The 22,753-nt window shown below is 38.9% G+C and overlaps 1 protein-coding gene across 2 annotated transcripts; it reads left to right on the top strand.

Annotated features, from left to right (window-relative positions):
- The first annotated feature begins 1,980 nt into the window (after positions 1-1,980).
- Positions 1,981-22,377, top strand: LOC129424342 (uncharacterized). Of its 2 annotated transcripts, none has more exons than XM_055180962.2 (4): positions 1,981-2,127; positions 20,725-20,766; positions 20,891-21,375; positions 21,458-22,377. In XM_055180962.2, exons 2-4 carry the CDS (start codon positions 20,732-20,734, stop codon positions 21,967-21,969), a joined length of 1,032 nt encoding a protein of 343 aa, XP_055036937.2. In that variant the 5' UTR covers positions 1,981-2,127; positions 20,725-20,731; the 3' UTR covers positions 21,970-22,377. The 2 variants fall into 2 exon arrangements, with proteins under 2 accessions (XP_055036937.2, XP_055036935.2); XM_055180960.2 differs by having other exon boundaries at positions 1,983-2,127; positions 20,882-21,375.
- The last annotated feature ends 376 nt before the right edge of the window (positions 22,378-22,753 follow it).

Below are 22,753 nucleotides of genomic sequence, written 5' to 3'. Positions count from 1 at the left end.
AAGCAGTTGCTTATAAAATGATTAAGCCTATTAGGAGAGAGGGATGTTTAATGTAACAAAATGTCAGTCATCGTGTGATAACGAAAATATAACGAGGCCTAGACTACTTGTTCTGAGCATGTTGTCAGTGAACAGGCTGTATGCTGGCTAAGTTGCAGACACTCTGTAACAAAAACGTTTTCACGAAAACCTAGGTTATGGCAAAAAATCTTCGTACAAGAAGGCCATTCTCAAATAACAAATCTATGAAACCACATTATATGTTTACTCCATCAACCTGTACAAAATCATACTGACTGCACGGATGTACACTTACTGACAACAATACGGAAGCAATACAAATGAAAAACAAAAATAGAAATCATGGTTGTTTAAAATGCTTTTCAATTGTTGTAATTCTTAACTAAGTGCAACTCCAGCTACAGATAAACTAAAACAAGATAATATCAAAACAAAACATTCTTTGACATCCCTTCACAAATCTTGTCATGACAACCGCCAATAAACACTTATAAACACAGAATAAAGACTTTTAAATGATGTGATAAAGCACATGTAGTTAACCAACTAAGACTATAACACTAGTAAGTAAAACAGGGCTAAATGCAAAAACAAGTCTTACCTTTTGTAGTCGTGCAGTTTTTATTCCACAAGTGGCCATATTCAAAAATGCGCGCAAATAATACAATTCACTTCGACTTCGCTACAATTTCCCAGTGAAAGAGAACATGTATATTTATTCACAGAGAACAAATCATATTACTTCTGGAATAATGTATGCAATATGCATGGCGCGAGTGTGGGGGAGAACCGAGTCTGTTTGAATTTTAAAACAAAAAAGGAATTTACTTGCGAAAATAAAGATTACAACAGCAGCGGTCATCATGAGACCTCCTGCAGGGAAAGGTTTGGGAACCCCACTGTTCAACTTCAAGCTGCGCTGCAGGAACGACAGGCTGATTACATTAAAGTACCGCGAGGGTGAGTCGAGAGATCATCGGAAGAGTTTGCTTTCGAACCGCTCTCGCGGCACGTTGATGTCATCTGCTTGTTGGTTCCTATGTTATAGCATAAAGTCGAACACACGTGTAAACTATCCCTATTAGTGATGTACCAATGTTCAGATATGTTCTACTAAAAATATTTAAAATTATATTTAATGAGCATCATTATAGCCTGTTGATTTCTGGTGTTTTGTCTTCTCTGTGGGTGAACGAGGATAAGCTTTTTAATTGGTTGTTGCGTTAAAATGTACCCAGATACAACAGTGCTATTTTCTGATTGGCTATTGTGTAGCCTCTTTCTTTCTTTTTGATTGGCTGTTAAGCTGCACTCTCGACTGGAACTCCAGGGGAGACGGCTTCTTGATAGAGCGATGCGGCCAGATAAATTTTGGGCGCTGCGGCATATTAAATATGATTAATAGTTTTTCTGCGTGAGACCGGCCCTCAAAACACTACCGGCCCACCGGGAAAAGTCCCGACTCTCCCGATTGCCACTCCGCCACTGGTCATGGTGCATGTAGGCAGACTGACGAGGACACAGGAAGCTTTCCTCAAACATACTTTAATTTTAAAGCACATTGCTGACAGGAAAATAGCACGTTCACATCAACAATAACCTACAAATGACAAAGACAATTACATGTTTATATATAGGCCAGATGAAAGGTGCTGACATTAATCAAAGATGGTAAATGACAGAGTGCAAAGTATTATGAGAAATGAAGTCTGGTAAATGAGGGCAAATGAAAGGGAAATGTGAGACTGTGTAGTCATGACCATTTTTGACCATGACCATGTTGTGATCGTATGTGGTCTGTATTTCAACAGTAAGGTGACAGATATGATTTAGGCAGATGCTCTTTACTGTAAGGTTATTTCTAGCTGTGATCTGCGTCACCCCTTGATCGCTATGGTCCTGTTGGTTTGCTTACTGAGAAACTGCTGACATTATCTTAACTTAGCTTAACTTTCTAAAAGCAGGGGAGGCACAACACTAGTGGTGGGTGGTATCATTGGTTAACTACTGGATTTCCACACTATAAAAATCACAGCATTCATTTCTTTCACAATTCAGTATTAAGGTTTCTTTTACTAGACAAAGGGACTCCTATCTTTGGACAAGGTAGGGCAAATGCATTTAGGATCATTTTTATCAGATATGCTATTGATGCCAGATATATGAATTCTGCTTTAAACCGAGAGAGATTTCTGAAAATCATTTGTATAATGTAAGTGACTATATGTCAATTTACAAACTTAATTGTAATACTAAAAGCATTTAACTTTCACTTAAATCTAAAATATACTTTGGGAACATAAATGTCAACCTAAAATATGCTTCCAGTAAGAGTTTAAGAGTAAAATGAGTAGGATCAACAAATTAAATACATTACTGTTGATCAGTTTTTCTGACCTCTAGTGCTGGGGATACACTGCTCTGCACATTTCATATGTCTTCTTTATCTGACACACTCACTTCTTATCTGACACAATCACTGTACACTGTACAACGAAAAGTTGTGCTTTAAAAGTGTATAATTGTTATTTTTATTGTCAAAAATGACAATCGTTTTGCTAGATAAGACCCTTGTTTGGGATTGTTTATAGTTCTTTGAAACTCCGTTAAAAAAACTGTTAAGTGTTGAGTTAAGTATTAATTGTTGGTGTCTATTAAAGTCCATTAAAATGAGAAAAATCCTGCAATGTTTTCCTCAAAAAACATAATTTCTTCTCGACTGAACAAAGAAAGACATCAACATTTTGGATGACATGGTGGTGAGTAAATTATCTGGATTTTTCTTTTAAGAAAATTGAATATTCCTTTAACATATACATTTTAAACCACAAACTACGGAGTATGTTTTTGACATTAACCTTGTCAAAGACAAACAATTTTTTTTAAATAACAACATTTCTTACTCCAAGTTTTAGGGGTGCTGAGCCAGGGGCTAGCCTCCCCCATGGCGGAGAGCAACAATAATATAAAATATTAAGAATAATTTCCAAATAAAATATAGAATAACTAGATGAGGTTAAAGTTTGTGAACAAACTTTATGTTGGCTTGAGAGAGCCTAGTCTGAGAGTAATAGATGGAGCTGCAGTTGGGGCAGTTGAATTAGTTGGGGCAGATGGGTTAGTTGGGGCAGTTAGGGCATTTGGGGCAGAATCGGGCAGAATGGGGTAGATGGGGCATTTTGGGTAGTTAGGGCAGATGGGGCAGAATGGGGCATTTGGGGCAGTTGAGGCAGAATTGGGTGTTTGGGGCAGATGGGGCAGAATTGGGCAGAGGAGGCATTTGGGGCAGACGGGGCAGTTGGACAGATGGGGCAGTTTGGAGATTTATGTTTGTGTGAGTATGTTTGTGTGTGTGTGTGTGTGTGTGTGCATGTCTGTGTTTTTGTGACAGTATATATAATTTTGTGTGTGTGTGTGTGTGTGTTTGTGTGTGTAATTGTGTGTCTGTGTGTAGTTGTGTGTCTGTGTGTAGTTGTGTGTGTTTGTGTGTGTGTGAATGTCTGTGTTTTTGTGACAGTATGTAATATATAATTTTGTGTTTGTGTGTGTAATTGTGTGTCTGTGTGTGGTTGTGTGACTGTGTGTGGTTGTGTTTTTGTGACAGTATGTTATATATAATTTTGTGTTTGTGTGTGTAATTGTGTGTCTCTGTGTAGTTGTGTGTCTGTGTGTAGTTGTGTGTGGTTGTGAGTCTGTGTGTGATTGTGTGTGTGTGTGTGTGTGTGTGTGTGTGTGCATGTTTTTGTTTTTGTGACAGTATGTTATATATAATTTTGTGTTTGTAATTGTGTGTAGTTGTGTGTGGTTGTGTGTGTGTGTGTGTGTGTGTGTGTGTGTGGTTGTGTGTGTGTGTGTGTGTGTGTGGTTGTGTAGTTGTGTGTGTGTGTGTGTGTGTGTGTGTGTGTGTGTGTGTGTGTGTGTGTGTGTGTGTGCTATTGAGTGAGTTTTGTGAGATAGAGATAGACTGAGAGAGGTTGAGAGATGATGTACTGAGAGTGGACAGTTTTTTATTGCTCAAAGAACCATACAAAAAAACAAACAATATTCAAGATACAAATCTTAATAGTTTACAAAGAAGTCCAAATAGCAGCATAAAATATACGTAAACATCATAAACATAGGTAACACAAAGAAAATAAATACAAAAAAAAATTACATTTACACAAGGGTGTTATCATCAAAAAATTCCTTAAGAAGATTGTACAATTTAAGGGCTTTTTGTTATAAGTCTTAACGACTTGAAGAAGATCATCAAATCTTTATGGAAAAGTACGAAAGTGGGAGGATTCGTAAAGAATCTGCATTTGTATATGAAGTAATTGGCCAAGCCCAACATCACAACATTGTTCACCAAGATTTCAAGATCGTAATTCAAAGAAAAAGACAAATATTTTATAGTTTTAAAGTTAAAGTCGGGTATTACATATGTCAAACTTAACCAAATATAAAGGTCATCCCAGAATTTCTTTGAAAATTTGCATAAATAAAATAAATGTTCCAAAGACTCAATGTCTGCTTCACAAAAAGTGCACTCATTACACTCCATATTAAATCTGTGTCGGAGGAACTCATTACAAGGATAAATATCATTAATCATTTTAAACTGAACCTCTTTTACCTTTGGAAAAAGTGGAAAAGTGAGAAATGTTGTTCAAATTTTTTCCACTTTGTCTTTCGAGAAATCAAATATAAGAGGTCTTTTTTTAACTTTACAAGGGGAAGTCTCCATATTAACCAACGTTCTCAAAACTTTAATCTTGCAGCCCTCCTCTGTAAAATTAAGGCCAGATATGCTTAGACTTTTCAATCTTGGAATCACAGGTGAATAACACACAATGCACCTTTAACCATCTGAACCAAACCACCAGGAACAGCTTTTAACAAAGCCAAATATAACTTTCGAGTGCATATAATGTTATATTTTCCACAAAAATTTTCATAAATGGTAGCTTAGCAAAGTGTAGCGTAAGTTCTACCAGGAAACTCGAATGTTACGTCATTCATTGCACAAGGCGTAATCAATCACTCCTAATACTGAGAGTATGTAAGCCTCCCACTCACCTGTCTTTGCGTTCGCAGATACTGATGTCAGCTTCACAAGAGTGCTTCAGTCGCAAACCCATAAATCATGTCTCGGAAAGCTATTGTCTATAGTGATTCTACCGAATCGGACGACGGACCCGTACCTTCTCCACAGGCAGTATGACGTAGTTCTCGTTTATTAGGTCGAGAGAATCCATGGTATCACTGGCCTCCGGAGCTAATAATCACAACACTCGAAGAGGCAGGCATTCCAGTCAATACAGAGCTGTCGAAGGACGATTTGCTCCAACTCGCTTACAGTTCACTGGGCACCCCCCGTCCTACATCCGCGGATGTTAATCCAGACAAACGCGACCCACCTGCTCCAACTAAACAAGCAGGTAAAAAACGGACAATAAATAATCCTCTCCTAGGCCAGCTAAACAATCCAAAGCTTCAACACAGCCGCCGCTGTCTCCTTCTCGTCAAACATCAACGGATACTAACGCTCTGCTTCTCCAAGCGGTTCAAGGCCTCTCAAAGACTGTAAAAACACTTGAATCCAGACTAGGAGTTATGGAAAATATGTACTCCAACCGCAGCTCCGGGACTACGCATGCCAGTACTTCTTCAGCTTCCCTGCCGGCTTTCAATTCGATCTCCAGTTTTAGCCAAACTCTGCCCTCTACTTCATCTTCATTGGCTAATCCAGCATCATCTACCCGTCCTACGGATTTAACCCAAATGCAAGACGCATCGGCTCTGACAACGACATCACCATACAATCTCTCTACCGCCGTACCAGCACAAACCTTCGGTAGGCGATTTGTTTCATCCTCCGCCGCTACTGTTTCCTCAAAGTTAAGATTGAATATTTGCCAAGGTAAGGATATTAATTTAGCCTCACTATTGCTACCCACGCCGGCAGCAGATAGACAAATGGTCGAATGCGGTGACGTTACAGTTTTTCTGAAAACTTCAGACCCCAGACTGCAACGCAACCTGTCGTTTTCGGAATTCGTCATTGCATTCGGAATTTATCGAGACATTATATGCCAAGCTTTTCCTGATAGGAGGGAAGAACTAGATTTATACTTGGCTATGTTGGCAGACTTTAACCAACGGTACGGGGGTACACTCTTTTACGAGTACCATAAATCACTATCAGCCAAATCTGCCTCTTTTATAACGCTTCACAATACACTAATAGACTGGTCTATCACGGATACTGATCTCCTTCTGGCGTGTACAGTCTGTAGTTCACACGGGCACTCTGCCCCATTTTGCCCGAAAGCACATACCAGAGATAGCGCAGACGCTGGTCACAGCATTAAGGGTGCTAGCCATGGTCCTGAAAACTCAAGCACTCAATATGATGTAAAAGGCCGTCCTATTTCTGATTTTAATGTTATTCCTCTGTGTAACAATTTTAATGAATCTGTCTGTTATTTTTTAAAATGTAAATTTGCCCATGTTTGTAGTTCCTGCAAGGAGCCTCACCCGAAATTCGTCTGCCCACGCCGATTCAGACCCTCAACAAAGAAAAAGCCTCACACTACGAAGAAATTCTGAACAGATACCCTTCTACCCCTGTCAATGTTTCAGTACTATCTCGCTATTTAGCAGCCCACCCTGATCCATGTTTTGTTGAATATTTAATCACAGGGCTTTCACAAGGTTTTCGAGTTGGAGTTCTCTCCCCTTTAATGTCTACATATGTAGCAAAAAATTTACAGTCAGCTTTAAACGAATCTGATGTCACGTCTGCACTACTTGACAAAGAACTTAATAAAGGTTACCTAATTGGTCCATTCAGCTCTCCCCCCTTTTCCCCCTTCAGAGTTAATTCTCTCGGCATTGCCACCCGAAAATATTCCGGCAAAAAGCGCTTGATTTTTGACATGTCTTCTCCTCATTCTGATACTGTAGCCAGTGTTAATGAGTGTATTCCCTCAGAACCGTTTTCTCTCCACTACGCATCGGTTGACAATGCTATTCAGCTAATTAAGTTGGCTGGGCACGGAGCATGGCTTGCTAAGGCTGATATTACTGACGCCTTCAAAATAATTCCTATTCACCCATCCGAATGGCCACTTTTCGGCGCTAAATGGAAATCCAAATTCTATTTTGCAGTTAGACTTACATTCGGGTGTAAGAGCAGTCCCCACATTTTCAATTGTTTATCAGAAGCATTGTATTGGATCCTGCTGAACGTTTGCAAAATTCCATTCGTTTTACATTTGCTCGACGATTTCCTGCTTGTTGACTTTCCGTCTCCTCAAACCTTCATTCTTGACACACTTAAACAAGTGTTCAACGATGTTGGTGTTCCTTTGTCTAAGGAAAAAATTATAGGTCCATCTACTTCCCTCGAGTTCCTCTGTATTTTACTGGACTCTGTTAAAATGCAAGCTTCCCTACCTAATGAGAAACTAATCAGGATCACGTCCTTTTTGGACTCGGTAAGCTCCTCTCGAGCCGTTTCTAAACGCAACATGCTCTCTCTGCTAGGTCACCTTAACTTCGCAATGAGTATCATTCCCCAAGGTAGGACTTTTATTTCCCGGCGGTTAACCCTAGCGCACTCCGTTGTTAAACTAACCGACACCGTTGATCTGGACGAAGGATGTGTTTCAGACCTTATGTTCTGGAATAAATTACTTAAAAGTTGGAATGGCATCTCTTTTTTTATAATGACAGTACCGAATCGTCCGCTGCACTGGAACTTTACACGGACGCCGCTCCTTCCGTAGGTTTTGGGGGTTTCTTTCAAGGGCAGTGGTTCGCCGAAAAATGGACAAAAGAGTTTCGTGCCTTAGCCGCAGGTTCAAATTCATCTGCGCTACACAAAATCTATCCCATTGCAGTAGCAAGCATCCTTTGAGGGCCACATTGGTCACGCAAACGCATAATCATGTTCTGTGATAATGAAGCAGTGGTCGCTATCATTAACAAAGGACGATCGTCTTGTCCGGCGATTATGTCTATACTGAGACGTCTAATCTGGCAGTCCGTTAATCATAACTTCTTGATCAAAGCAGTACATATACCCGGTACTTTTAATACAATGGCCGATTCACTCTCTCGTCTTCGTCTACAGGAATTCCGACGTCTCTGCCCAGCGGGCAACGCGGATCCAACTCCTTGCCCGCCCCTACCAGAAATAATTCTCAATTAACCGGTCCCATTGACAACCTATTTAATACAGCCAGACATTACATCACCAAAGGCGTAGCGACCTCCACGCTAAAAGCCTATGACTCTGCTTGGTTGTCATTTACTAGGTTTTGATGTTCTTTTCAGATTAACCTATTTCCTATCCTCCTAACTACTGTTTGTTCATTTCTAGTGCATCATTTCGAATCAAGGAATCTAAAAATCAACACGATTCGTAAATTACTCGCTGGCATACAATTTTATGCTAGGTGTAACGATCCTAATTTTCCCAGCCTATTCTCAGCTCCAACAATACGCCCCCTTCTCAAAGGCATGAAAAAATCCTCCAGCAAAGACCCTGACAAACCCCTGCCTATTACCTTCACTATTCTACAAAGGCTAGTCCTTGGTCTGCGTAAAGCCCCTTTTAACCCATACATAAACATTCTCCTAGAAGCAGTTTTTCTCACAGCTTTCTATGGATTTATGCGGCCCGGGGAATTCACCTCGGATTCCAGATGCTTCGACCCTACCCAAGGTTTAACTCTATCTGACATTCGTTTTTCACACAATCATTTTACCATATTTATTAAACGATCTAAGACAGACACTACAGGGTCAGGTGTCACCATAACTATATCAAAAATCGATGACCAATTTTGCCCTTTCACCTCCATGATTGACTATCTAAAAATCCGTCCCAGGATCTCCAATAATTCCCCTTTATTTATATTACCTAAAGGACTTCCCATAACCAAAGACTGGTTTCGAAATCATCTAGCATCGGTTGCAAAAATCTGCGGATTATCTACCTCTCGCTACACTGGACCCTCTTTCCGGATCGGCGCTGCTACGACAGCAGCTGAACAAGGAGTTCCCTCCTCTTCCATCAAGATGCTGGGCAGATGGTCATCTTCAGTGTTCGAAACCTATATAAGGAGTGACTCGAATACCATCCTAAACGCTCAGCGCGTCCTCTCTAAAGTCTAATAAGGTATGTACCTTTTGTTAAATACTGGTGGTGGTGAATGTTATTGCAATCTAAGTTGCATATATGTACAGCCTACGCGGCTCCCCTCACTGTGGCTTATATTCGAATTCTATAGCTATTTGGCTTTTCCTGCTCGGCATATTGTTGCCTTCTACGGCCTACATGGTCTATTTAACCTGGCATATCTTTGCCTTCTACGGCTTACGCGGCCTATCTCTATCTGACATATCGTTGCCTTCTATGGCTATGCAGCCTTTCCCACTCGGCATTTAGTTGCCTTCTACGGCCTACGTGGTCTATCTCTACCTGGCATATCGTTGCCTTCTATGGCTATGCAGCCATTCTCCCACTCGGCATACCGTTGCCTTCTATGGCCTACGCGGCCATTTCTCTGGCATATCGTTGCCTTCTATGGCCTACGCGGCCTATTTCTCTGGCATATCGTTGCCTTCTAAAGGCCCACACGGCCTTGTTCCTACTAGGCATATCGTTGCCTTCTATGGCCTACGCGGCCAATTTCTATCTGGCATACCGTTGCCTTCTAAAGCCTACACAGCCCTTTCCCACTGAGCTCATCATTAGGGGTGCACCGAAATTTCGGTCGCCGAAAATTTCGGCCGAAAATGGCATTATCGGTTTCGGGCCGAAATAAAAAATCCAGCCGAAAATGTAAACCGAAAATGAATGTCAACCGCGCCCCTTTCATCTGTGCGCTAGCGCTTGGGTTTCACTCAGCCTCACGGTGATCAGTCGTCTCCCACCCCTCCCCTTCGTGCTCAAGCAGGTTTCACTCAGGGTCCAGCTGTTTGCACGCGTCTGCAAAGATTAAGAATGTCTTGATGTGTAAACTTTAGAGAGAGTCGCGCTATGTGTCTCTTACTGTAATCCATTAACGTACATTTGGCGAATAAAGCAATGAAACACAACGTAACGTTTTTATGTGGAGCGACTGTTGCGCTGTTTGGGATTCACCATCAGTCGTATATGCATGCGTTTAAGTGCCCTTAAAGCCGAAAGTATACTAGGGACGTCCGCGTATGCGCGCCATCATTTTCATCATCAGGAGGGTTCGCAGCCGGCCGCGAGGACCGTCCGCGTGCAGCCCAAAATTTAAGACCGCACGGACAGTGCGTGTACAGTCCGCGTACAACATCGCATGCGCGTGAAAATATTTAGACAGGACACTCCACTACAAACAATTATACAAAGGAAATAGACAGCATTTGCACACATACTATCGTTTTTCTTCTTTAATTTTATTTCATCCATAAACAGAAAGCTGTGGAGCATGTTTGTTACCATATTGTTTGATTCCTGTTCTTTGTTGTCTTCTTGTTTGTTCTAAACTGTGTTTGCAATGGTGGATCGGTTTCTTTTCTTCACCTATCCTAATGTTTTAATGTACTGTAAATGTCGCCAAATCAGTGCTGCACTAGAGTAATAATTTGAATAGAGACGCGTTTAAAAAAAAACAAGCAAACATAATTTCTCTCTGTTATTGACAGGGCACATATAAAAAAATTCTCTCCACAGTATTCTTTTTCTAATAAAAACATTTGTTTATGTCTGTATAGATTACAGTCAGATTAACCTACTGAAGTCTGTGTCCTTAATGTTGATCAAACAACCCATGACAAAGAGACAAATAGCTCTAAAAATAATATATAATTTATTGTGTTATGATTAATTTAATTTGATTTCTGTACCTAATGCTAATTTCAGACCTTATTAATGTACAACTTTGTTCTCTTTTATAAATGTTTGCAATTTCTTTATTGTTTATTAGATTTTTCCCACCTGCTTTTTGCTGATCCGAAAAATAATCTGATCTGTGCCTCAAAAACTGTAATGTGATCCGAACTGTGAGTTTTTTTATCTGTCACACACCCCTAGTAAAGTTAGCACACAGTGATAGATAGCCATAAATACAATTGTACTAATAATTGGCATAATAATTTATTTCGGTGTTTCGGTTTCGGTTTTTCGGCCTTGGTTTCCTTTTTTCGGTTTTCGGTTTCGGCCAAGAATTTTCATTTCGGTGCATCACTACTCATCATTGCCTTCTACGGCCCACGCGGCCCCTCGCTCTCAGCTATCTCCACAGCCTATCTCTTTCACTGGCAATCCTGCCTTCTATAGCCCTAACGGCTTATCACACAGGCTCTATGGCATCTGGCATGTTATTCGATAATTACAGAAATGTCGATAATAATTCTTCTCTTATCCGTTTCAGGAACCTCTAAGAAACACTGGTGGGTAATCGATCATTGTTATCTATTTTTGGGGATTAGATTCTGGCCTGCATCCATCTGCAGGCAGGAACCGCAGGAATCCGTGAACCCCCGGATTCTAACTATGGTCGGGGCCTACGCCAAAGAACTATACTGTGTTATATTTCAGCCTTGGCTGATAACTACTGTTAAATACATTCATGTCAATTCTTAACCTATCTTCGAGTCTTTCTGGTAGAACTAAGGAAATTTCCTTCTCCATCCATAATGTGTACAATAGACCAGACACATTTATCCATCCAGTCCTGAAAAGTATATCAGTTTCCAATACAATAATACCTGACTATGAAAAGAAGATAATTTACACTTTAGCTTTGACGGCTCAAAATCACATCTCAAAAGAAAATCAATTCCCCCAAAAGAATCAAAGATTTTTGAAGAAAAACTAGACCAAACAGAATGTTTATTCCAAAGGAAAGCCTGGAGCCATCTCAGTTAAAGTGTGCCATTCATAACATCAAAATCAATAAAATTCAAACCTCCTTCACTGATTGGCTTTACTACATCTGATTTTCTTATGTAATTTATACTGAATTTGATTTATATCCTTAATCCACCTGTCAGAGATATCTAAAGAATATGCAGGATAAATCAGCCTAGAAAGTATTTCAGTTTTCTGTAATAAAATTCTGCCAAAAATTGAAATATCCCTTTGTAACCACACATTTAACATATTTTGACTTTTTGTTATATTGTCAGCCAAATTCATTTTTTCTCTAGTTTTTGTGTCTTTAGAAATAACAAAACCTAAATATTTTACCTCATTTTTTAAAGGAATATTAAATTATTGAGATTCAGTCCGATTATGCACTGCCATCAACTCACACTTTTTCAAATTTAACTTCAAACCAGAAGCTTTGGAAAAATGTGACACTAAGTTAATAGCAGCTGGATCTGCTCTGCATCCTTAAGAAACAGAGTAGTATCGTCTGCTAGTTGACTTATTAATAGCTGACTCCCCAAAACATTTAGCAGCTTAATATCTTTACTATTTTTCATGTAAATTGCTAAAAGTTCAGCTATTAAAATAAACAAATACGGACTTGTCGGGTCACCTTGTCTAATACCTCTGTTTATGGTGAAATGCTTAGAAGTCCCATCTGGAAGCGATACTGAACTATTAATGTCTTTATACAACATCTCTATCAAATTAACAAATTTGTAACCAAATCCAAAAAACTTAAGTGCATGTAAAATGAATGTATGTTCTACTGTGTCAAATGCCTTATAGAAATCAAGAAATAAAATAAAGCCATCATCCTTAATCAAATGTGCATAATAAATTAAATCCAAAATAAGTCTAATATTGTTGTGTATTAACCGTCCTTTAATAAAGCCAGATTGTGTTTCACTTATAATTTGACTCAACTTAAATTTTAACTTAGAATTTTATAATCAACATTTAGTAAGGTAATCAGTCTCAGATTATCAATAACTCTTCTGTCTTTGCCTGACTTTGGAATAAGAATGATCAACCCCTGCTTCATAGTTGGAAGTAAAGAGTTAGAATCAAAACATTCCTTTAAAGCTTTAAACAATAAATCTTTTAAATCTTCCCTGAAAAATTTGTAGTCAAACCATCCTGACCAGGAGATTTTTTTAATAGCAGAATCAATTTCCTCCAGTCTCAGGTCTATATCACAGCTTTCTTGAAATTCACTATCAATCTGCGGAATAAACTCTTTTATACTTTCTAGAAATTCTTGACCTTTTTTGATTAAGAGGAAGAATAAATATCTCTATAAAATGAGTAAACTTCCTCAGATATTAATTTGGGGTCTGTGATCACCTTCTCATTAACAATCAAACTATTCACAGCATTACTTTTCTGTCTCCTCTTTTCTAACTGACAAAAATATGCTGTATTCTTCTCTCCTTCCTCCAACCATTTTGCACGAGACCTTACAAAAGCTCCTTGTGCTTTCATTAAATACAAATTATCTAATTTAGCTTGAAGAGAAATTAATTTATCAAGATCTTCTTGAGTCATTTGCTGTGTATTACAACAAGTGTTAATTTCTTGAATTAAATTTAACTCTCTTTGCTTCCGTTCCTTGTATTTTTGTTTACCAAATCTAATTGAAACTTCCCTTGTTTTAAATTTAAAATATTCCCATTTATTCCCATTAGAAGTTAAGGTGAGGTCATCTTGAATCTCAATAATCAAATTTCTTATTTGACTACAATAATTTTGATCCTTTAACAGTTCTGCATTAAACTTCCAGTATACTCTTTTTTAAAGGTATGTTTTGTTGTTGGTGTCAAAATTAATGAAATATGGCAATGATCTGTCAATGGTGCGGCAGAAATGGAAACGTTAGTTGCAAACTCAGAATGTTCCTCAGTAATAAGCCAAAAGTCAATCGGTGACTTAGAGGATCCATTCGGTTTGACCCAGGAAAACTGAGACTCATCAGGATGCTTTAACCTCCAGATGTCAATAAGAAAATATGACTGGCAAAACTCCTGAATAATGTTATTAAAATGGTGACTTGTATAACTAGAAGGAGATCTGTCCAGCCACTCATCTGGTGCCAGATTAAAATCACCTCCAATTAGTACACAATTAGTTTGAAATTTTGATTTAAACTGTGTGACAACATCTGTAATTTTAGAGAATAAAATCTTGTTTTGCCCACTGCTATTATAACCATAAACATTAACTAAAATCAGAAAAGTACCTTCACTATTAACCACAGCAGCAAGCCAATGACCAAGAACATCAGATTGAAAAGTCACAACCTTGCCAGGGCAATTGTTAAGGCATATGGCGAAACCTGCTGAACGATTAGAGCCATGACTAAGCAAAATTGTCTCTCCCCAATGCATCTTCCAAAAAGCAGCATCTTCTTCAGTAGAGTGAGTTTCTTGTAGAAAAACAAAATGTGACTTTTGCCCCTTACAAAACAAAAATATACCTTTGCGTTTTACTTTGTCCTTTAGTCCCCTTGCATTTAACGAACAAAAAGATAGACGAGATTTCAACGAGAACATACGCCCACTGGAACTCAGAGTGAATGGGTGAGAGTGTCAATAAGCTATCGACAATGAAATTCGAAAAATAAAAATGCAACACTTACAAAAAAGCCTCTCAAAAAACAACATTTCCCAAGACTTCATCATCAGACAAAAATTTGCTTCCCTTCAATGAAAGCAAAGGGACCGCAAAAATATGGCACCTTCCCTTCAGCTCGCGCTTCTTGAATGAGTGGCCAAAGAACTCCCAGAGCCTCTCGGTCTTCTTTGTTTAAGTCCTCAGCAAAATGAATGCCTGCCTCCTTGCACACGGTTGATCCCTTTGACAGAGTCCATATTTGATCTCTGTAGATTCGCTTTGAAAACTGTATGATGATCTGGCGCGTGCGATTTCCTTCTCTTCTGCCAATACGATGAACCGTGTCAACCGCTTCTTCCATTTCCCAGGGCACACCAGGAGCAATCTTGGCCAGCAGGGTTATCACCTCCTGTCGGATGTTTTCGTTCGGTTTCTCTGACGACCCCTTGATGCGTAAATTCCAACGTCTTTTTATAACGATCCAATTCTCCTACCCTTGACCTCAGCTCTTTATTTTCTTTTTTAAGAATAGAAAGTTCCTGCTCCAATAAAGCTTCCTTCTGTTTGTGAGCTTTCATCTATTCCTTAACCTCGGAAATGGCGTTACAATTCTCTTCCATTTTTTTGGACAACTCCTCCAGCTTGTCAAATCTTCTGCCAAGAGAGTGAATTGCCTCAAGAATATCATAATTAGAAATATCATTCAACTGATCAGGCCGCACTTTCTTCATTATATGAACTTTGCTGGGGGTAACCGGTAGATTCTCAGCAGCATGTTCCTCCAAAATACGCTTGTTAGTTTCAGCAGAAACCTCCATCGCGTTTCCATAATCATGCTCATTTCTGTTACTACTCGCGGTTTTCTCTTCAGAGTTACGTGCTCTACTTGACATCTTTAGATGATGAAAAAAGAAACCTCTATCAAATCGTTTGGGAAAAGAAATAAAACTTTGAGACTTTGCTGGTGATTAAACTATGCTGCTATCTAGTACGCCATCTTGGCCGGAAGTGAGAGTTGACAGTTAGAATTTGAAAATAAACACTCAGCCTAAACATTCTATGAATGTAAGTCTATGGGACTTTTTTGGGATGTTTGATCGGACGGTTTAGGAGAACCGTCAGTCCGATCCCTTAGAAAAGATACAGCACACCTCCTCAGATCAGACTGAAGGTCTGTGCAAAGTTTGGTGGCTCTAGCTTAAAAGCTCTAGGAGGAGTTAGAGTTAGAAATTTTAGTCTCAGAAGAAAAAGAAGACGGAAGAAAAATAATAAGTTTAAGTGCAACAACAGTATGTTGGCTTTCTCAAGCCAACATAAATATTCTAAATAGCACAACTCCTTTATCGCACAAATATGTGAAAACACAGTAAAGAGAATCTAATTATTACACTATTGCACTAAGACCTCCGACCTAAACAGATCTCGTGTTTGTTGAGTTAAAACCGAATTGTTGTATAACGCGTCATAGCAAAAAGGCTAACAAACTTAAGAATTACCCTCCAATTAACATTAGCCCTTTCTTTATGGCATAGATATCGTATTCATACAGAGAGAACAAAGCTGCATACCTTAATCCTTTGCTTGTTTCTCTTCTTTCTTAATTAAGCACCTGATGATTTTGACCTTTTCCTGTCCATTTCTGTGTTTATTTGGTACGACCATAAGTCAAGACTAATTCACCTTAGTGACCACACAATTGTTATAATCGTTTTGTATTACCTACATTTATTAGCAATTTCACACAATTCAGAAAAAAAAGTTTTCCCTGTAAAAGCTATGTTTACATCCACACAAGCGCGTTGATGGGTGCGACAAAAATGACTTCAACGCAAAGTAGGCGGTTCAGCAGAGGCTCGCTGACAGCACTTAAACATGGAAAAAAGTTTTCATGATTTTGTCACAGAGTGACTTTATAGGGCGAAACTAAAATTGGTGAAGATTGGTTCCGCCCGAAGAGAGGTTCCGGCCGGACCGAATTTTTCAAACACCAGTACTTCCTGGTTTCCAATGGCAACATAAATCATGGCTTTACGAGCAACAGGTGTGGAGGTTTTATGTGGCAACTCGTGATTGGAAGATGTGATGAGGACGGGACATATAAATAGACCCATAGAAACACAGGAAGAGCGCGGTTGATTTCGGGGCAAGCTCCTTTCCGCCAAGGGCGGACCAAAACACGCACACCTTTTGAAGAGCCTGAAGGTTCTGTTGATCCGGCGATCACTGGGAGGCGAGCGGAAAGAGTGCGGGGCTAAAGGAGGTGAAAGAAAGCAGTTGTTGTTGTTCTATTAAAGGAGCACCACGGAAACAGCGTGTGCTTACCAACCGATCCGGTGCGAAGAAGTTGAGGTCTGGGCGAAGTCTCTAGAGGTAAAGGCAGAGGTGATTATTTACTGGGTGAAGAAGGATACATGGACATTGAAATACTGGGCTGAGTATTGACATTCAATTGATGTTGTGAGGAGACAGCATTTACAAACTATTGATGTATATTGAGTAATAGCTCTAGGAGCTACTTACCGGAAGAATCGTCAAGGACGATCAACGGTGACAGGACAGCCGATGGTGAGAGGAGGATCGGACATCTGCAAGAAGGAGATAAAGACAGAGTGTTACCGTCCTACGTGAGTTACTCTATACATTGTACTGTATATCATTAAGGGGAAGTGCATTATTCAACGTGTGTTGTAAGCCCAAGATAAACAGGTTAGTGGCCCCACTGTGGAAAGGAGTGTGGGTGAGCCGGGGAGTACAAGTGGAAGAAAACGCAGGAGGCCGGGCGGCCATCTTCAGGTTCCTTTTCCCCTCCACTTGTGGCTCTGTCCTTATTTCACTTAAAGTGTGTGGAATGCTGTGGGTGAGTCCTTGTCTTTATTGTGAGTGTGTACACTTGAAAGCTTGCAGTGTATTGCTGTGCTTGTGTTGACAGAAGCCACGTCGAGATTAGAGAAGTCGTGGTGATATTTGTGTACGTTGAGGCTAGAGGAGTGCTATCCGAAGGCAGATATAAATAGGACTTCATGCATAAATTGTTGGATCCTTTCTGGCTCTGTAAGGGCAGTGGTGAAGTATACCTGCAAACCTGACTAGTGTGAGTAAAAATCCTAAAGTGTACTGTTATACTTGGACGAAGGGGTACTGCTATAACGTCAGTGTGAAATAACCATCCTTGTGTGGAGCCTCTTCAAAGGTTCGCCCCTGCTCAGTATCTCTGGAACTGTAAGTGGAGGAGGAGCGAGGGAAGCTCCGCACGACCATCTCCAACATCCTCAGGGACACACAGGGAGCCTCAGGGTAGGCCGTGTCACCACCTCTGCCCATCCGGAGGCCTGTAAGTTCAACTACACCCTGTGTTGTAGCATCGCCTCGTAAGTCCAGCAATATTGGTGTGAAGTAATTGTTGTGTTGAGCGATCGCAGGACCACGGAAAGTCCAAGTTACCTGTTTAATACTTACCTCCGTCCACAGCTAAGAGCCTAAAGAGCAAGAAGGAAAAGTCCCAGTTACCTGTGAAATACTTACCTGTTTAATACCTACCTCTGTTCACAGCTAAGAGCCTAAAGAACGAGAAGGAAAAGTCCCAGTTACCTGTGTAATACTTACCTCCGTCCACAGCTACGAACCTATGGAGTGAGAGAGAAAAGCCCCAGCTATCTGTGTATCTGTGTAATATTTACCCTTGCCCACAGCCAAGGGCCCAGAGCATCCAAATGCCCCCCCCCCCTCGCTATGAAGGCCCGAGGACCGAGATATGTTTTTAAGTATTTAACTCCCCCTATTTACAGTTTTAATATTTAAATAAAAGTTGTTAAATTAATTCTTTGTCTGTCTGGTCATTGGGGTGTTTTGGGACCTCCTCAGGGTGGAAATAGGAGGAGCGTGACCCGCGATAGGTCATGATATGTCACTTTTAAGCCATTTCACTTTTATTTTTTAAATTTATACCAACTTCTCACTAGTCATGACTAATTCAATTTATGATTAATTCAAGTTGTTTAAATGTAAACAATTAGGTGCACACTTTTTTTACAGTGTTAGCAAGCTGATAAAAATGTGCAAAACCAGGTCGCCAGAATCAGAGATAAGAACAGTGCTGCAGATTATGCTATAGTTATGTTTTACTGTGTTTTGTAGACCTTTAGAAGTCAAACAATGAACAACCTTGTGGTAACAGGTTTATGGAAATTGTAAAAGTTGTTGCAACTATTCATTACAATAATATTTAAGCATTTTTCAGAACACTATATAAAAAGAACACTTAAGTAAGAAGAAGAATTCAACCAAACCTTACATTATAACCATTACAGTCTCAAATCAATTTGTGTCATTATGTCTAAAAATTTTACAATTCACCAATTTTTATTATATCGTTCAGAAGGTTTTTTGTCAGACACAGAGATCTGTAAAGTTGAATCATCCATTTTGTCTAACAGAGCTGAAAATGATGACTTGAACAATATGCAACTGTTATTGTTTTACATGATATAACAAAACAATATCTGTTAAATGCTGTAATTGTAGTACTCTTTTATTCTGCTCATGTTTGCTTAAAGGGGACATTTTACAAAACTTCTTACAAAATTTAAAATAAATATTTGGTGTCCCCAGAGAACATATGTAAAGTTTTGGCTCAAAATACTTTTATTTTATGCTGGGTTTTTTTGGCTGTTCACACATTCAAAATGTGACTGGATTCCAATCAGATATGCACAAAAATCGGATTTGGACTCCAGTGGGAATAAAGTCTAAATTCCAGTGGTTGGATAGTGCAGATTAAGGGGTGGTATTATCCCCCTCTGACATCACAAGGGGAGCCAAATTTCAATGACCAGATTTTTCACATGCTTGCAGAGAATGGTTTACCAAAGTTACTGGGTTGATCTTTTTTTACATTTTCTAGGTTGATAGAAGCACTGGGGACCCAATTATAGCAATTAATATGGAAAAAGTCAGATTTTTTTCATGATATGTTCCCTTTAAGATGGTTTATGTTTTTTTGTTTTTTTGACGATTTGGAGAACCCCTTGATCAATGTTCACTGCAAGTAAGTCGTCAGGAAGTGAGTGATGGAAACAGATGGTTGCTCCCGAACAGATGATGCTTTGTAACACTGTCCCCTTTTATTTTTGCAGTAAACACTTTGAAGAAACCATTTCTGGTGTTTGTCCATATTGAGGGTTAATCGGGGGAAAAGCGAGTCATTGTTATTTTTACATTCTTTATTAAATAAACCTTCAAAATGATGCATCATTCATTCTTCTAGAATCTAACAAAAACTGAATGAGCTATACATGTTTGAAGCACCAGTCGTTGAAAAGCAAGCAGGCGAAAAATGTTCATGGTTTACTGTAACTAAAAGGAAAGATTTAGATTTAGACTCCTCTACAAACCCTTTCCCAGGGTTAACATATAAGCGGGAGAATGTTATCATTGCAAAGTGGTCAGTCTAATGTCTTGTGCTTATTCCACTACACTTATGGATAAGCTGTTTGTTTTTAAAATTATTAGATTATTTTACAACTTTCACTTACCCTGTTGTGCATGAACAAAGCTGTTCCTACATTTCTGTTTCCCATTTGAATGGGACCTATAGGCTTTAGCTTCAATTGTGATTCAATTCTTTTCTATTCGGTTCATATTATGTCTGGGATATATCTCTTGAGTGCATGTCTCGCTCTCTCAGATATTTCACCTGTTCGCCAAAAATGACTTTTTATCTCCTTGAGAATGCCTGACACCGTTGTATACATACCAAAAGAAGATATTTTGAAGAATGTTTGTTACCAAACAGCTTTGTTGATAAGAGTCAACAAACCAATGAAAGTCAAGGAACTAAACATGTTTGGTAAACAACATTTTTCAAAATATCTTCTTTTGTGTTCCTCTGAAGAAAGAGCATACAGGTTAGGAGGAAGGACATAAAAGTAAGTAAATGATAAGTCTTTCTTCAATATTTACCAAATTTTATAGCATACCGAAAGATGTACTTACCTCTGAATAAACTCCAAAGTAGTGGCTGCTTCCACTTGGTACTCGATGTTGAGCTGTAATAAACTTGCCAGGCATGAACTCTTGAAAGGCATAGCAACAGTAACTAAGAAGGGCTTGGCTTAGCAAAGGGTCAATTGCATGAAGTGTAATCTCATTGTTAAAATCTGTAAACTCTCTTTTGTGTTTGTGTGTAACAGGGAAATCATGGAAAACCAATTTTACTCACTCCAGAGACTTAAGTAAGTTTTTTTCCCCTGCACATATAATAATAATGTAACATTGGTTATTACAAATGTTTGGTAACATAAAGTACAACATAAACATTTTAATGTACCACTGTTTTCAATGCTTTAGTGCTTGCAGGCTTAAGGATCTCCAGTGTATGAAGTTATTTTCTGGGCATTTAAGTGGCGGAATTGTCGGTCTCAGTAACATCTGCAAGTCCCTCTTAGACGCACATGTCAATACCACCACTGGGGTGTGCTCCAATTACAAAGATATCAGGAAAAATATTGAACATGCTGAACAGTGCATGCAAAAGGCAGAAGAAATTATTAAAGAAAAGCTGGGATGTTTGGATCAACGCATGGAGCAACTTGTTGGTGATAAACAAAAAGCTGAGCAGCAGAAGAAAGGAAAAAGCATGGCCATTGATAAATTACACAAAGAGAAAGCGTCTGCTGAGGAATTATTAAGGATTTCTAAAGCAGCTTTAGATCAAGCTACAAAACAAGTCGAATCAGCACAGTATGCTCTAAATGTAGCACAACAGAGGATGGACTCTCATCGAGATGTTGCAATTGCAGGTGGGGTTCTGCTTGTAATACCAATTATCGGATGGATTGCTGGTGAGAACTGAATTTTAATCATCCTTTTAAATTGTACATTCCATTTATTCAAGAGATTTCAGAAGTCTTATTTCCCTCATAGGTTCTATAATGCTAAGTGAGGGACTGCGGGTCTTAAATGAGGCTACAGATTTCTACAATGCTACTGAAAGGGAGAAACAAATGTCTGAATCGAAAGTGAGAGAATGCACTAACAAAATATATGAATGTGAGAAAAACATTGTTTCTGCACAAAATGAAATCGAGATGAGCAGTCAGCAACTGAAGAAGATTGAGGAGGAGATCAAAGGGGTTCAAAAGGATCTGGAGGATACTGGCAGTGTTCAGCAAATGGTCAGGACCGTTATGAATTGCCTGAGTGTTCTTACTGGGAGAATCACTGTCCTGGAGAGGCAAACTCAATGTTTCATCCTCTGGGAGCCTGTTGTAGAGATCATGAAAGATGTGGTGAAGGCAATCGTAAATATTGCAAAGAATGATTTCTTTGGTAGTAATGATCTACAAGGCCTCATAAACACATTGAATCAGAATGTGGGATCACTACGGGCTTTATGCAATTCTCCCAGTCATTCTGAATATAATACGTTTTACTGATCATCTCCAACTTGCATAATTAAGATTATGCATTGAACCACTGCAAATACCTTTGTAAACAGTTCTGGACAATAACGCATGATGGTTTGTTTGGTAGCTGTTTAGCTCACCATATCTTGCAAAAAAGACACCTGACATGTATTACACAACTTTATAAATGTTTCACAGGTGTCGATAATTGTTAAATAATCATGTCTGTCAAATGTCTTAAAATAACTACCAGAGCGATGTCTTAGCGATGTTTGTGAAGTAATCTTATTAACCACATAACTGCATAGCCACCTTTCACTATAAAAAATGCAGCATGAAATTAAAACAACTTAAAAGCACATTGATTCTCCAGGTCAATTCAACTATTTTAAGTTTTGTCTGAAAAGTTGACATTAAAGTAAGATATACTGCATTCAATGGCCTGCCATCAATTATTCCTTACATGCAAATTATGTGGCAAATGCACAATGCTGATTTTAATTGAAATGCAAATGCTTTTAAATCATATCCATGATACTTTTAATAGATTTTAAATGCTTTCATAAATTACTCTAGTAACATAATCAATTGAATATGGGGTGATTGGATTGCATGAGAATTATTTTAACAGTACTGATTTCTTGGCAATATTACAATTTTTTAAAATCTTTTTAACATATTAGCATTCTTTAATATGAATTAACCTTAAGATGTAATTTTTTTCAAATTGTAACCAAGGGCCTGCTTACATAAAGCGAGAGAGAGCGAGATGAATCCAAATGCAAGGAGGTTTATTGTACAATCCCAAAAGAGC

The sequence above is a fragment of the Misgurnus anguillicaudatus genome, chromosome 9 (genome assembly GCF_027580225.2).
Source record: "Misgurnus anguillicaudatus chromosome 9, ASM2758022v2, whole genome shotgun sequence".
Lineage (NCBI taxonomy): Eukaryota > Metazoa > Chordata > Actinopteri > Cypriniformes > Cobitidae > Misgurnus > Misgurnus anguillicaudatus.
The sequence above is the reverse complement of the archived record's forward strand: the minus strand, read 5'-3'. Positions and strand labels throughout refer to the sequence as shown.

What these genes read in the sequence shown, in the direction of transcription:
- LOC129424342 (XM_055180960.2), top strand. Translation starts at nt 20,732, where the DNA reads ATGGAAAACCAATTTTACTCACTCCAGAGACTTAA. An exon ending in TACTCACTCCAGAGACTTAA is followed by an intron (nt 20,767 to 20,881) that starts GTAAGTTTTTTT and finishes TCAATGCTTTAG; the next exon opens with TGCTTGCAGGCTTAAGGATC. An exon ending in AATTATCGGATGGATTGCTG is followed by an intron (nt 21,376 to 21,457) that starts GTGAGAACTGAA and finishes TTTCCCTCATAG; the next exon opens with GTTCTATAATGCTAAGTGAG.